Source organism: Durio zibethinus, chromosome 8, assembly GCF_047325235.1.
Source record: "Durio zibethinus cultivar Kanyao isolate XHJ-2024 chromosome 8, ASM4732523v1, whole genome shotgun sequence".
Taxonomy (NCBI): domain Eukaryota; kingdom Viridiplantae; phylum Streptophyta; class Magnoliopsida; order Malvales; family Malvaceae; genus Durio; species Durio zibethinus.
Genome location: NC_143169.1, coordinates 4,692,246 through 4,707,427, shown reverse-complemented (window position 1 = coordinate 4,707,427; position 15,182 = coordinate 4,692,246). Strand labels below are relative to the sequence as shown.

General features: G+C 30.6%; 1 protein-coding gene across 4 annotated transcripts; it reads left to right on the top strand.

The window, feature by feature from the left end:
- Positions 1-376: 376 nt before the first annotated feature.
- Positions 377-6,920, top strand: LOC111278789 (Golgi SNAP receptor complex member 1-1-like). Of its 4 annotated transcripts, none has more exons than XM_022865418.2 (5): positions 377-653; positions 2,989-3,228; positions 3,708-3,875; positions 4,876-4,989; positions 5,682-6,060. In XM_022865418.2, the coding sequence occupies exons 1-5, from the start codon at positions 615-617 to the stop codon at positions 5,793-5,795; spliced, it is 675 nt and encodes a 224-aa protein (XP_022721153.1). In that variant the 5' UTR covers positions 377-614; the 3' UTR covers positions 5,796-6,060. The 4 variants fall into 4 exon arrangements, with proteins under 4 accessions (XP_022721153.1, XP_089620745.1, XP_089620744.1 ...); XM_089764619.1 differs by lacking the exon at positions 5,682-6,060 and adding an exon at positions 6,491-6,920 and having other exon boundaries at positions 381-653; positions 4,876-5,010; XM_089764618.1 differs by having other exon boundaries at positions 382-653; positions 4,876-5,010.
- Positions 6,921-15,182: the final 8,262 nt, after the last annotated feature.

Here is a 15,182-nt window from a genome sequence, read left to right as displayed (position 1 = left end):
ATTTTAAATTTTTTTATTTTTTGATATTAAAAATTATAAAATTTTTATTTTGTAAAAAATTTTAAATTTTAATATTAAATATATTAAAATAAAAATTTTTTAAAAATCAATATCATTCAAATAATTTCGGACGAAGGAAATATTATTTTCTGTCGTGATTCATGTATTGCAAATCCTGAGCTGCAATGCAGGGTACATTTCCGAAATGAAGAAATAGGAAAGGGTATTTGAGTTACAAATGTACAACCTCATTGGAAATTCTAAAGAATGTAGAAAAAGAAAGGCTCAGCTGATTATTCCATTTTTAATGTTGATTGAGGATTACGCAAATCGGCTCCAAATTGGCGTTGGGGAGCAGACGACCTGTCTCTGTTTGCAAACAACCCCTCAAACAAATCCCACCCGCCTTTAAAACGAAACGTTTTAATCGTTCATTTCTTTAATTGTACTATCAGACAAAAATAGTTGTAAATAAACCAAAAAAAATAAAAACCCTCAAAAAATGAAAACAAGACGAGAAACTTCGAAGGATTTATAAAACTAATCGAAGGAAGAAGAAGAAGAAGAAGAAGAAGAAAAATTAAGAATTTGTTGAGCGATCGATCTGTTTACTGATGGACTTGCCGAGCTCATGGGATGCTTTACGCAAACAGGTTAGCCGATCCTCTTTTTCTTTTTTTTTTTCTTTGTTTTTGTTTAATTCTGTCTGGAAAATTGGGGGCTAAAAAAAAACCTAGGATTGTATAATTCTATCAGATTTGATTGAATTCGGTTTGAATTGTTGAGGTAGTTTTGGTTGCTTTGTTTGGATTCTGTCTTTGGTTTGTTGGAAATTTTTTTAAGAAATGAAACGATATTTTTGCCGGGGTTTTTTACCTCTCATTAACCAAAGCGTCTAAATTTCTTTAATTTTTATTGAGTACGTGAGTTTTCTGATCGGAATCTGTTGAAATAAAATCGAAATCTGGATTCTCTAGCTACAGGCGCTGTGCTTTCTGGGTAATCATGTTGAGAAACAAATAGAGATTATGGATTTGTTGCTCATAGAAAAAATGGGGAAAATTTTCAGTTAATTTCCAATGAATTGAATCTGTTTAAAACTAATTAGATCCTTAACTAAGAATATAGTTTTACTAAAACTTTTGTTATTTCTGGAAATTTACCTGTGGGGCAGAAATGCTGGAAATTTCATGTAACCATTGCTGAAGATAAATGTCGCATATCTTGGTAGAAATGCTCATTTTATCTTCTGGTTTTGTTGTGCTGTTGATATTGCAAAAGAAAACTAGAGCCAATTTAACCTTGTGTCAATATACTTGCCAACAACTAGAATTGGGAAATACTAATGACAGCATTAGGTTCAAATCTAATAATGTAGACAGTGTTAGATTCGTTTGTTGTTTTAACTCTTGTAGATGACACTGATGGAAGACAAGATTTAGTACATTATCTACCTTGAAAAATATAAAAGGAATTTTGTCCAAAAATGAAATGGAATGACGTCTCCATATAGGTCCATACTTCAATATGGATTTCCATTTGAAATTTTGGAGGTGGAGGCAAAGGCTTGGCTGAATCAGTAGGTTCCTAGTCTGAAAAGATATTGCAAAATACAAACTTTGTATCTTTCTTTAAGAATTTGATCCTTTGCTAAAAGTTAAAGGAGACATATAATTAGCCATTAGTTCTGCATCAAACTTCTGACACTGAATTTAGATTGAACCTGCTTGAGTGGTTGTTCCACATAGAATAGCTTATCTACCTGACTGGTTGAGGATAACTGCTTCTTCTAATGGACTTTCCTTAAACAAGTTTCATATAGGAGAAAATGAACTTTAATGTTTTGCTCCTGCATTACCTAATTATCTGAATGGTCATGTAATTTGTAAGTTTTAGTTGCCATGTCTAGCATCAATGCATTGCCATTATTGTAAGCTTTGATAACTAGTTTGACATTTCTCTAGCTGGGGTTCACTATGCATTGCCTAGTGATCTTTATATGTTTAACATTGGAAGAATATGATCTTCATTTTTACCTTGGGACAAAAATGGTGCTTTTAGAAAAATAAAGTCAATAGTTTCTTTTTGTAATGTTTTTCTCGACCTTTGTAACTTTTTGCTAGTTAACTCTGATATTTCATTTAGATTTTTAAGTTTTTTAAGGCATTGGGATATTAGCATAAAAAATCTTTTCTTTGCCCAAAAAACATTGAATTTATACTGATTTACCAGTAGGTTCCTAGTCTGAAAAGATATTGCAAAATGTAAACTTTGTGTCTTTCTTTAAAAATTTACACTGTGCTAAAAACTAAAGGAAACATATAATTAGCCATTAGTTGTGCATCAAATTTCTTACACTGAATTTAGATTGTATCTGCTTGAGTGGTTGCTCCACACAATAGCTCATCTGCCTGACTGGTTGAATATAACGGCTTCTTGTAATGGACTTTTTTTTTAACAAGTTTCATATTGGAGAAAATGAACTTTAATGTTTCACTCCCCATTACCTAATTATATGAGTGGTAATGTACTTTGTAAGTTTTAGTTGCCATGTCTGGCATCAATACATTGCCATTATAGCTTCGATAACTAATTCAACATTACTCTAGCCGGGGTTCACTATATTGCATAGTGACTTTATACGTTTAACATTGGAAGAATATGATCTTCATTTTTACCTTGGGTCATTATTTATCAAAATTTTGGGAAAATAGATGCTTTCAGAAAATTAAGTCAGAAGCTTGTTTTTGGAATGTTTCTCTCGACCTTTATAACCTTTTGCTATTTAACTCCCATATTTCATTTAGATTTTTAAGTTCTTTAAGGCATCAAGATTATGCCATTGAAACTACTTTTTTGGCATTAAGAACCTTTTCTTTGCCCAAAAAGCATTGAATTTATTCGGAAATGGTTAACAGTTGGTTCTAGTAATTGATTTGGGCAACAAATTTTGATTCTTGTAACAACTTTGTTTCACTATTATTGCAGGCAAGGAAACTTGAAGCTCAGTTGGATGAGCAGATGAATATATACCGTAAGTTGGTCTCCACTAAGGTTTCAACGAAAGTTGACTCAGAAGAGAGCAATCTTGAATCTGGTATAGACCGACTACTAAAACAGCTACAACAAGTGAATATGCAAATGCAAGACTGGGTATCGTCTGGTGGATCTGAAATGGTTTCTCATACCTTGACTCGGCATCAGGAAATTCTTCAAGATCTCACTCAGGTACTGTGGTTTCCTAATTGTTGTTTGTTTATCTATCTCTGCCAGACAATCTTTGTCCATTGCTTCTTATTTTCTTTTCTTCTTTTTTGTCCCTGTAACACAAGTTTTTCTCCCTTGTTATGCCTCTTTTGATTTAAAGCTAAAACAACAGTGGCTTTATGTCTCCCAATCTGTTCAGAAACTAATAATGAAGCAGCGAAGAGAGTAAGAGCCTTTATAGTGATGTTAAAGGTCATATGTCATGTTATGCTGGAGATATTCAAAATATACTTTGTTTCTACAACTTTTTTGTATCCAGCATATTATTTTTGTTTGAAATCTTCATAAATCTGTAGGCACTTGTTGGTTTGCAGCTTTCCCCACACACCTCCTTTTGGACCCTCCAAATATACATTCTTTTGCTATAAAAACTTTAACATGATTTATTACTATTGAACCAATCAGAAACTAATATGATCTTAGACCTGATTGAAGTGCAGGAGTTCTATCGTCTCCGCTCTAGCCTTAGAGCTAAACAAGAACATGCTTCACTTCTTGATGATTTTAGGGAGTTTGATCGGACTAGATTAGACTTGGAAGAAGGTGTTGGTTCCACAGAACAGGCTCTACTTAAGGAGCATGCAGCCATCAGCCGAAGTACAGGACAGGTGTGTAAGGTTAATAGTAGTTGACAATGCATCTTTGTGTGATTATGATGACATTACTTTATTCCTTCTATAGAAATGCCTTTAATGGCAGTTGATGTTTGGAACTTAAAGTTTAATGATTCATTAATTAATTAATACTCGATTGAGAAGAAAAAAATAGAGAAAATAAATTAAAAGAACTCTCAATGAAATATGGATTTAATGGTGGATTTTTTAGGTTGGTATGCATTCCTATCATCTTCTCATTCCTTTTATTTCAGTTTAAGGTCTAAAAGGAATGGTTTGGAGTTGGTTACAAGGTTGAAAAAGTTGTGATAATGTTGATCATAAAACTTGGGCAAAATTTTTGTATCTTAGAGGTGTAGTCTCATTCAATTAATTACTGGATTTCAACATTTGGGATCTTGAATGAAACCTCAATGAGAATTATAATTTCTGATTTACATAAATTTGACCATTCTTGTTCAAGAAAATTCAAAGTTTCTATTTTTTATGTTTCAAAATTACATTTTGATATTTTTTCTGGTGAGATGTCTAAATGAATTAAAGTGTTCATACCATCTTGATTGATTTCCAAGATTGATATATAATTTATCAGGTTCATAACTCATTGTAAAGAATCATTTGGGAGGATGATGGTAGTCTTGCAGTTTTTTTTCCCTTTTCTTGGTACAACAATCTTGGAGTGTATGCTTTTATTAAAAGAAGCTTGATAAAAATTCATTGTTTGTAATTTTCATCTGTCCAAAAAAGAAAAACCTTCATTATTGTTTGGAATACAAATATTTTGAAGATGTTATGCTAGAAAACACTTCCTGTTAATTGATTCTCTCTGCCATATGAAATATTTTCTTAACCAGCCATTGTTTGGATGGTTTCTCTGTAAAATTAGATGACTATAGATCTCACTTGACTTTGGAGGAAAAAATAAGAATTATGTTAATTTTCATCTGTCGCTCTTAGTTCATATGAAGTTGCCAACTGAATTCTGGTTTTCCAGATGGATAGTGTGATTTCACAAGCTCAAGCAACTCTTGGTGCACTTGTTCTTCAACGTTCAACTTTTGGGGGGATTAATTTAAAGCTCAGCAATGTTGGCAGCCGCCTTCCAACAGTATGAATACTTGTTAATCTTGTCAGTTATGTTTCAACTTTCAGACATTTATAAAGTACTTAATTAGCATCCTATAGTTTAGGTGTCCCGCATGCCATTTTCTAAGATTTCTACAGCATATGAAATTTGAAAAAAGTGGTCATGCTTTAGAAAATAGATTAGTTAATGAAAGAATGAAACATCTGCAATAAATTATTATAAAGGGTTAATGTTACAAATAACTATAATAAAATATTTAATATAATATCTAAATTTTAAAAATTTTTAGCATGGTATTTAAATTATGAATTTGTTAATCAATGTAATACTCATAATGTAGTTTGTTCAAATGAAGACACATGCGGCCAAACAATCCTCTAAGTATCATACTAGTTAATAGATTCATAGTTCAGATGACACATTATATATTTTTAAAGTTTGTTGTCATATTGAACATTTTACTAGAGTTTAAGGGTTATTTGTAACATTGATCCTATCATAAATGATCTAATATACTACGAGTTTAGTAAGTTTGAGAATTTGTTCTGTCTGCACACGAAGATTGATAATTTTAAGGACAGTTTATAAATCTGAATGGAAAAACTTTTTACAATGCGTGAAAATTTTACCCAAAGCCTTCTTTTAACATCACTGCTGGTTTTCAACTGTTACATCCTATTTTCACCTACACACTATCATGTCCTATTGCGCAGGTAAATCATATTCTGTCTGCAATAAAGAGGAAAAAGTCTATGGATACAATCATTCTGTCCCTCGTTGCATCTGTATGCACGTTTGTTATCTTCATCTACTGGTTGAGCAAGTGACGATGTGTTTTTTGTTGCTGGCCTATGATTGTGGTGAAACGGGTTGCCTCTGATGCTCCGTATGGAGCTAAGAAGGGATGTTATCTTATGTTGCAAGTTGATGGTCACATTTCTTTCTACTATAATTACCTTCATTTGTGTAGCACTATGGATTTTCAAAGTATAGGTAAAATTCAACATTCACGTGTGCCCTTTTTTTTTTTTAATTGTATTATCCATGTTAAATGAGTAAAGCTGCTAATAAAAGATTGTTTCGTTGCTGCTTTGTTTTTGGCCCAATGCGTTGCGAGGTCTGAGTGCTTTAGTCAGTCACAAACAATTCAGATAGATTGTAAATGTCCCCGCCTCTCCCATATCTTTTTAGTGCATAAGAGGAGCTGGGTCCCTGGAAAAAAAGGGCTAGAAATATTCAATTACTTATCAACATGTTCTGCCTTTTATTTGATAATTTTAAGCGTAAGAATAAAAAATCGATAAAAAATATTTAAAGTAGAACGATTTAAAATTTTAATAAAAATTATAACTTAAAAATATATTTTTTATTTAGTATGTGAAATTTTGATGTGATAATATTAATATTTGACACGTATTTAATATAAATTAAATAAGCATATATAAATATTATATGATTTATCAGATTTTAGGCTTCTGGCCCAATTGTTGCTTGTACCAATCTTATCATGTTTTCTCATGAGCGCAGAATCCTTGTCATCGATCGCTTCAAAATGATTGAAGTTCCTATACAGAAGCTCTCAGCCTCAGACGCGAGTTTGGTTTAAATTATTATGATGTGTACACCTAATTTCTTTATAGTAGGGCACGACTGAAGGTACAATCTTTCATCAAGATACACCTAGGTTGGAACTTTTTCTCTCAAAAATTGAATCTTCAGCTGAGAAAGATGAGCTGAAAAGTAAGCCAGCTGATACCACACATCGGCAAAACGTTTGTAAAATGGTCGGATGGGGGATAAAATTTCTACGAAATGAATTTACTTCAATTGAATCTGTTTCTCTCACATGATATAAAAGAGAATGTTCATTGGACAGGCTTGGGAAGTAAGTTTTATGAGGTGAACAAGATGTAATGTGAAAAGAGAGAAGGAAGAACAAATTTTGGTTTCTATTGAAATTGCTTTCTACACATAATCCGGTTTTTGATTTCATGTGTAGAATAACGTTATAATATTTCTATAACGTTAGTTCAATATATAATATTAATTGATTTCATGTTATTTAAAGTTAAAAAAATCTTTTTAAATAATTTAATATTAAAAAGAGGTTATAATTTACAAGACCTTATTAAATTTAAAAGTATGGTTATGTACAATAAAAGTCATTATATTTTTATAACTTTAGTTTAACATATAATATTAATTGATTCGTATTATTCAAAGTTAAAAAAATCTTTTAAAATAATTTAATATTAATTTTTTTAAAATTATTTTAATATGTTAATATTAATTTAAGAATATTTCATATCTTAAAATTATTCAAAAAGATTATTTATTACTCTAAAAAAGGTTCCCTCATTTGATACATTAAAATTTTTTAAAATTTATTTTTTTTAAAATGATAAAATTCTTCAATAGTTTTATAAGATTTTATTTTTAAAAATAAATTCTTCAATAATTTAATAAGATTTTTTAAATTTAATTTTAAAAATTATTTTTAAATTCATAAAAATTCTTCAATAATTTGATAAAATTTTATGAATTTAACCTCAAAAATTATTTTTAAGCTCATAAAATTTTCCACTAGGTAGAAATTTATAAATTTATTTTCAAAATTTTTTAAACTCACAAAATCTTTCAATAATTTTTTAAGATTTTGTGAATTTATTTCGAAATTTATAATTTCAAATTTTTAAAAATCATTCAATAATTTGGTATGATTCATATCAAAATTACTTTTTAAAAATTAAATTTTGAATTAATTAAATCTTCTAATATGTCGGCAGAATATTTCATTTAAAACCATATTATAAGAATTGATCAAGATGAAGGAAAAACTGAGCTAACAAATGAAGAGGTGAAACCATTTTAAGATTTAAAGAAAATATTTCAGGTTTGAATCTGGAACTATTATGGGTTGTTTTTACAAGCTATAATTTTCAGTTTTGAGCAAAAATTTCTTAACTCAATTCTAAAAATTTCGGTCCTTGATTTTTCTTGAATTGTTCATTGAGAGGAATAGCCAATACAAAAGAAAAAAAAATTAAATTTAATCCTTAAATGCATGGCCATTAGGTGCTAAATTTTCCTTAACAATTTTGCAAAAAATTTGCATCAAATCTGGAATATTAGGATTTATAGTTTGTTGTGTTAAGAAAATTCATATTAACAAATTTTTATAAGAAATATAGTTGCCTCAATTTTTTATTTATATTTATTTTTTCTTCATCTATATGAACAAAAAATAGATGATTTGTCCTTATACTAATTTGTATTTATATTCATTACTAACATGTTAGAAGCTTAATGGGTTACACAAAATAAACACCATGCTAGATTAAAATTGGAATTCAATTAAGTAGGATTTAATTCAATAAAAACTAAAATTGTGAGGGACTTAATTGAAGTGTTAAATTAAAGTTAATGGGCCAATTTAAAATTATTGTAATCCTAAATTATGGCTGCAACAAGACAAGTGTTAAAAAACCTTGTGAGCCGCAAACCTTAAGTACAGAACTGGCTAGCATGTTTTCCCTTCACTTGTCATTCTAAATGCACTCCAAAATAAATTAAGAAAAGACTTTCTCCCATAGAGGTTTATGATGTTATCATTCTATTGTAAGAATGATGATAGTGGGTTAAAAGATAAAAAGGCTTGGGTTATGAAGGAATTTGCCAATAGAATGGAAATGAAGTCATAAAAAGAAGCAAAGGGTGTTGATAAGCTATCATGTGAAGTATAACAACTTTGGTTATCAATTAGTTATGTGATTATGGGAATAGTGATAGTAGAATACTAGGAATAGTGGGAATAGTTGTGAGAATACTGGGAATAGTGTGAATAGTTATACGATCATTAGTGAAAATACTAGGAATGACTTATAAACCTGTAAATGATCATTTAAAGATTATGAATGAAAATTACCACTGAATTCTCTTTCAACTTTTTTTCTTTTCTGGTCTCATATTCTACTTTCTTTAGTCTAATCTTTTTTTTCCATCACTATTCATTTTATCACAAATTGGTATCAGAGCCACGTAGATCCAAACATCCTAGGAAAAATACAAAAACCAATCATTCATCGCAGAAGGTACTCGATATAATGTTCTTCATGATCAAGTTCAAATGTTGTAAGAAAAAATGAAAACAATGTAAGATACTGTTCTAAGATGATGGGGGTACAGAAGAAAAGCATTGAGGCAATATTAGTCGAAAATCAGAAGGCCTTGCTAGATGAAAATAAGAAGTACGTGTAACAAGTTTTGGATTTATTGAATCTAAAGGGAACATTGCAAGCTCAATTAGAGCTAGAAGGTAATGCAAGAACCATGAATTTATTGAGAGTAGTAACCTTTATACTGCTATAAATGCATATGCACTAAGGCCCAAGATTGAACTACATAATTTTGATGGACATAACCCCAGAGGGTGGATCAAGAACTATCAAAAGTATTTTGCTATTTTTTCCATTTCAGACCATCAAAAATTAAAAGTATAGCAATGTATTTGTTAAGGAAGGCAGAAACTCGATTCAAAATTACATTATGCAAAAAAATACAATGACTTGGTCAAAGTTTGCTTGAGATTTATGTAATAGGTTTTGGGAAAGGACTTACTTGGATGTGATAGAAGATTTTAATAAGCTAGTTTAGAAAAGTACATTGAAAGACTATCAATAAAGATTTAAAAAATTGATGCCATACATGTTGTAGTTTAACCCTAATTAAAATAAAAAATACTTTATTTCTAGCTTTGTGAGTGGGCTCAAGGAGGACCTAAAATCTAGGGTCAAAACTTATGTACCTACTAGTTTAATGGATGCCTACAGACAAGCTAAGCTACACGAACTTTCCCTATACCTTGAAACTAAAAGATACAAGCTATTTACCAAAATAGCCATATCCTCAAATGTAGGACCCTATCTAAAACCAGTAAACATTCAATCATATACACCAATTAAGCCAACACAACCCTCACTATCCATTCTTAACAGGCAATTGTTTAATGAAAGAAGAGTTCATAACCTGTGTTTCAAGTGTGGTGAGAAGTTTGTTCCATGACATGTTTACAAAGCCAAACAACTCAATGCCCTTACTACTGATTAAGAGGTTGAGATAAGCTTGATGATGAGGGAGATAATTTACTGGTAATGTAGGGCACAACACAGTAAGGATTGAAGGCACTATTAAAAAAAAATCACTTAACATTCTTATTGACAATGGTAGTACCTACAACTTTGTTACACCAAATGGGCTAAAGATGATGTTGAGTTTAAATAAACGAATCTTTTGGCTATCACAGTGGCTAATGGAGAGAAACTGTATAGCATTACTAAATGTAAGGAGTTGATTTGGGTAATGCAAAGAAATGTATTTTCTCACAATTTGAAAGTGTTATCTATGTGAGGTAGTGATATAGTTTTGGTTATAGATTGGATGAAAACCTATGGTCCTCTATTATTCGACTTCAATGAGTTTACAATTAAATTTTATAAGGATGGTCAACAAGTCATTCTCAAGGGCAAATAGAATCCAATAAATGTTAAACTCATTTATAGTAAAAAGTTACAAAAGATGGTGAGTAAGGATCCAGCTATAATGGGTAAGCTGTATATGATCAATGTGGATTATACAAGGAATGAAATTCCATTACAATACAAGTATTGATTGAAGTATACTCGAATATCTTTAAAGAATCGTCAGGGCTACCACCATGGGATACCTTTCAAGCTTGGTTTTCAACTAGTTAATCTTAGGCCTTATAGGTTCCCACATTACCAAAAAGCTAAAGTGAAAAAGTTGGTTGCTGAGATGCTATCATCTTTTATTATTTAGACCAACAAGAGCCCTTTTGTGTCACCTTGTCGTTAGTAAGAAAAAAAATAGATCTTGGATAATGTATATTGACTATAGGCAGTTCAATGCTATGACCATTAAGGATAAATTTCCAATCTTTATGGTTGAAGATCTCTTGGGTGAGCTCAAAGGTGACAATTACTTCTCCAAAATTGATTTAAGGTTTGGTTACTTATAGATCAAAGTCAAGGCTAAAGACATTCACAAGATAGCTTTCAAAACTCACTGTGGCCACTATGAATTCAAGGTGATGTCATTTGAGTTAAGTAATGCACCTGCAACATTTCAATCATTGATGAATGAGGTGTTTTCTTCCTAATTGAGAAATTTATTTTGGTTTTTCTTGATGATATTCTCATTTATAGTTCCACCCTAGATAATAATGTTGTACATTTACAACTTGTGTTTGAGATATTAAGAGTTAACCAGTTATTTGTCAAAAAAAGTAAGTGTTTTTTTTATCAAAAGTAGGTGAAATATATGAGGCATATAATATCAACAAATAAAGTATCAACTAATCCCTCGAAGGTAGAAGCAATGATGGCATGATCATTTCTAAAAAAATTAAAGTCATTAAAAGGGTTCTTCAAACTTATTGGTTATTACAAGAAGTTCATAAAAGGGTATGGAGTGATAAGTAAGCTACTGATTGACATGCTTGAAAAGGACAACTTCTTTGGGACTTCACAAGCAACTACTATATTGCAATAACTTAAAGAAGCCATGAGTACAGTTTCTATCCTATCATTACCAAATTTTTCTAAACCCTTTTATTGGGAGATTGATGCTTGTATAACGGGTATAGAAGCAGTCTTATCTCAAGAAGGAAAACCTATAGCTTACTTAAGCAAAGCCTTAGGACCAGGGCATATTTATTTATCCATATATGAAAAAGAACTTGGTCATTTTGATGGCTGTTACAAAATGGAGTCATTACTTTGAAAGAGGATTGTTGTTATTAAAACTAATAATAAGGCTCTGAAATATTTGTTGAAACAAAAGCTTACTATAGTTATTCAGAAAAAAGGGTTGACTAGGCTATTGGGATTGAATTACTCAATCCAGTATAGGAAGGGTAGGCTTAATATAGTAGCAGACATTTTGTCAAGGTAGCATAAGGAGGAAGGTAGATTGCAAGTTCTCACTTCAACCACCTTGGTTCCTAAATGGGTGACTGATATTGAACAAAGTTATGAAAGAGATGTCGTAGCTTAGGAAAAAATTACAATGCTCTTAGTATGCTTCGATAATGATTCTCATTATTCAATTGCTAATGAAATATTAAGATTTGAGGGAAGTTATGTGAAAAGTCATGGAAGTCTAAGAACACAAGTGTTACAGTTGCTGCATGACTCTCCATAACAGGGACACTCTAGAATTCAAGCAACTTACTATAGACTTAAGCTATACTTTTATTAGCCTAGAATGATGAAAGATGTGCAAGATTACATACAGTAGTGTGATGTATGTTAGAGAAATAAAGATGAACACACTGCTTACCTAAGCTTATTGTAACCTATTCTCATACCCAACCAAACTTAAGAGGTGATAACCATGGATTTTATTAAAGGTTTGCCTAAATCCCAAAGGTTTAATTGTGTTATGGTAGTCATTGATAAGTTTACTAAGTATGGACATTTCTTATCTCTATCTCATCCTCTTTCTACATTAAAGGTAGCAAAGTTATATCTAGGCCACATCTACAAACTTTATGGTGCACCAAAAATAATCATATTTGACAAGGATAGGGTTTTTACTAGCTCAATATGGTAGGAGGTAATGAAACTATTGAGAACCAATGTACAACCTAGCATAATCTATCACCCTAAGACTAATGGTCAAATAGAGATGTTAAACTAATGTTTTGAACAGTATTTGAGATGTATGTGTTTTTTAAAACCAAAGTCATGGTCACAATGGTTGTTCTTAGTTGAATGGTGGTATAATACCACTCATCATACTATCTTGAAATGGACACCTTTCCAAGCTCTTTATGGTTATACACCTTCAGTATTTTCATGAATACTAGTAGTCATGCAAAAGTTTCCATTGTCGAGGAGTTACTCAAAGAAAAGGAGAAGTTTAGCAAGTTATTGGTTGACCAACTTGATAAGGCTTAGCAACAAATGAAGTATTATGCTGATAAGAATAGAATAGAAATAGAATTTCATATTAGTGATGAATTTACTTAAAATTTCAACCATATAAACAAACTTCATTGGCATTAAGGAAGAATTTGAAGCTTGCTTCAAGGTATTATGACCTTATTCAATTATTGCAAAGATTAGTAAGGTGGCTTATAGATTATATATACTCCCTTCTTTAAAATTACACCTTGTGTTTCATGTTAGTCTTCTAAAAAAAAAGATAGGGAATAAAGTCGTATCAAGCATAACTTCTTTTGAGGTGGGTGAAGAGGGTCAACCATTGGTCTATCTTACTAAAATACTTGATAAAAAAATGATAAAGAGAAAAAAATAAGGCAATTACTCAGTTATTGATTGAATGGTGTAATTTAGGTCCTAAAAATACTACATGGGATGATTATACAGTGCTTAAGTCCCAATTTCCTTACTTTAATCCTTAAGGATAAGGATCTCATCAAAATGAGGGTAATGTGATGTTATTATCCAATTGCAAGAATAATGATAATGGGTTGAAAGATAAAAAGGCATGGGTTATGAAGGAATCCACCAGCAAAATGGAAATAAAGTCACAGAAAGAAGCAAATGATGATGATAAGTTGTCACATAAAGTATAATGACTTTGGTTATCAATTAGTTATGTGATAATAGAATATCGAGAATAGTTGGAATAGTTGTGGGAATACTGAGAATAGTGAGAATAGTTGTGCGATAGTCATACAATAATGGGAATACTAGGAATGACTTATAAACTTGTAAACAATCATTTCAAGATTATGAATGAAAATTACCACTGAATTCTCTTCTAACTTTTTTTTTTTTGGTCTCATATTTTTCTCTCTTCTGGTCTAATCTTTCTCTTCTATCACTATTCATTTTATCACAAAGTTCGACCAAGAAGAATAAAGAGCTTTTACTTTAGGCCTTTGACCTTGCTAGCACGAGGTTTCTTTATACCTTGGAGAAGGATTAGGACTTATGCTTGTGTGGATCATCATTGGAGGCCAAACACTACGAAGGCTTTAAGTCTCCAGATTCTTTGATGTTCAAGCAAATCATGGGTTGTTTTAACTCCAGATTATGATATCTTTGAGTTAAAGAATGACTCAAAAGATATAGATGATTATAGAATTATTTTTAGCTTCAATTAATGTTACCAACAGACCTTTTAAGGTTTCAGTATTGTTTGTTTAATTTATGCTTTTAAATTTTACTCTTACTACACATGAATTCTATTTGACCATGAGTTAAAACCCAATAGTGCTCTTAGAGCCTTCTTTGTACATTTTGAAGTTAAATCATTTATGGTAGTTAGTGATAATCATGTTAGATGATTTGTATGTTGATTTGTTTTCTATTGATTTCAAATTCTGGATGATCTATGTTCTTGTGTTTTAATCTTTGTTTGAAGATATTTAAACATATTTTGGTAGCTATTTTGAAATGTCCTTCGAGCAAACAAAAGTTGTCTTAAAGATTGAGTCTTAAAAAAATTACTTTAGGTTTGAATTTGGAATTTCTTTGAGTTGTTTTTGCAAGTAGTTATTTTTCATTTTGAGTAGAATTTCTAAACTCAATTTTGGAAATTTTGATCCTTGATCTCTCTTGAATTGTTCATTGAAAGGTGCAACACATACCCAAGAAAGAAAACTGAATTTGATCCCTAAATTCATGGCCATTAGGTATTAAAATTTTCCCTATCGATTTTGCAAAAAGCTTGCATCAAATCTAGAATTAGGATTTATAGTTTGTTGTGTTAAGAACATTTATAAGTCATGTGTTTATAATTCAATGATTAAAAATAAAAAGAGAACTCGTCAATACTACCCTAAACTAATCCAAAACCATAAAAAGTCAAATCTTAAGTCATAAGTCAAACCTAAAACCTTAAAAGAGAACCCTCATCCCAACCTTAAACTCTAACTTTGAACCTAAACCCTAATCCATGCTACGTTTAGGTGCATTTTGATTTGCATTAACACTCAATTTGTTTTGTGTTGTATTCATGCGTAATTTTAATTGGTATTTACATTATTTAATTTGTGCATTCATGTGCATTTTATCATTTTATGACAAACAATGATTTCAAAAAAGAAAATATTTTTTAGAAATAAAATAAAATAATATTTTAAGTAAAAATAATTATTGAGACCTAAACTAGATATTAGAGAGAATCTCAATAATTAACTTTTATGAGTGAATATTGTCTATGGA

Bases quoted from the DNA above. Each gene is read 5' to 3' on its own strand.
- LOC111278789 (XM_022865418.2), top strand. From the start codon at position 615: ATGGACTTGCCGAGCTCATGGGATGCTTTACGCAAACAG. The intron at 3,876-4,875 runs GTGTGTAAGGTT...CTGGTTTTCCAG, and splicing joins TCAGCCGAAGTACAGGACAG to ATGGATAGTGTGATTTCACA. The intron at 4,990-5,681 runs GTATGAATACTT...CCTATTGCGCAG, and splicing joins TTGGCAGCCGCCTTCCAACA to GTAAATCATATTCTGTCTGC.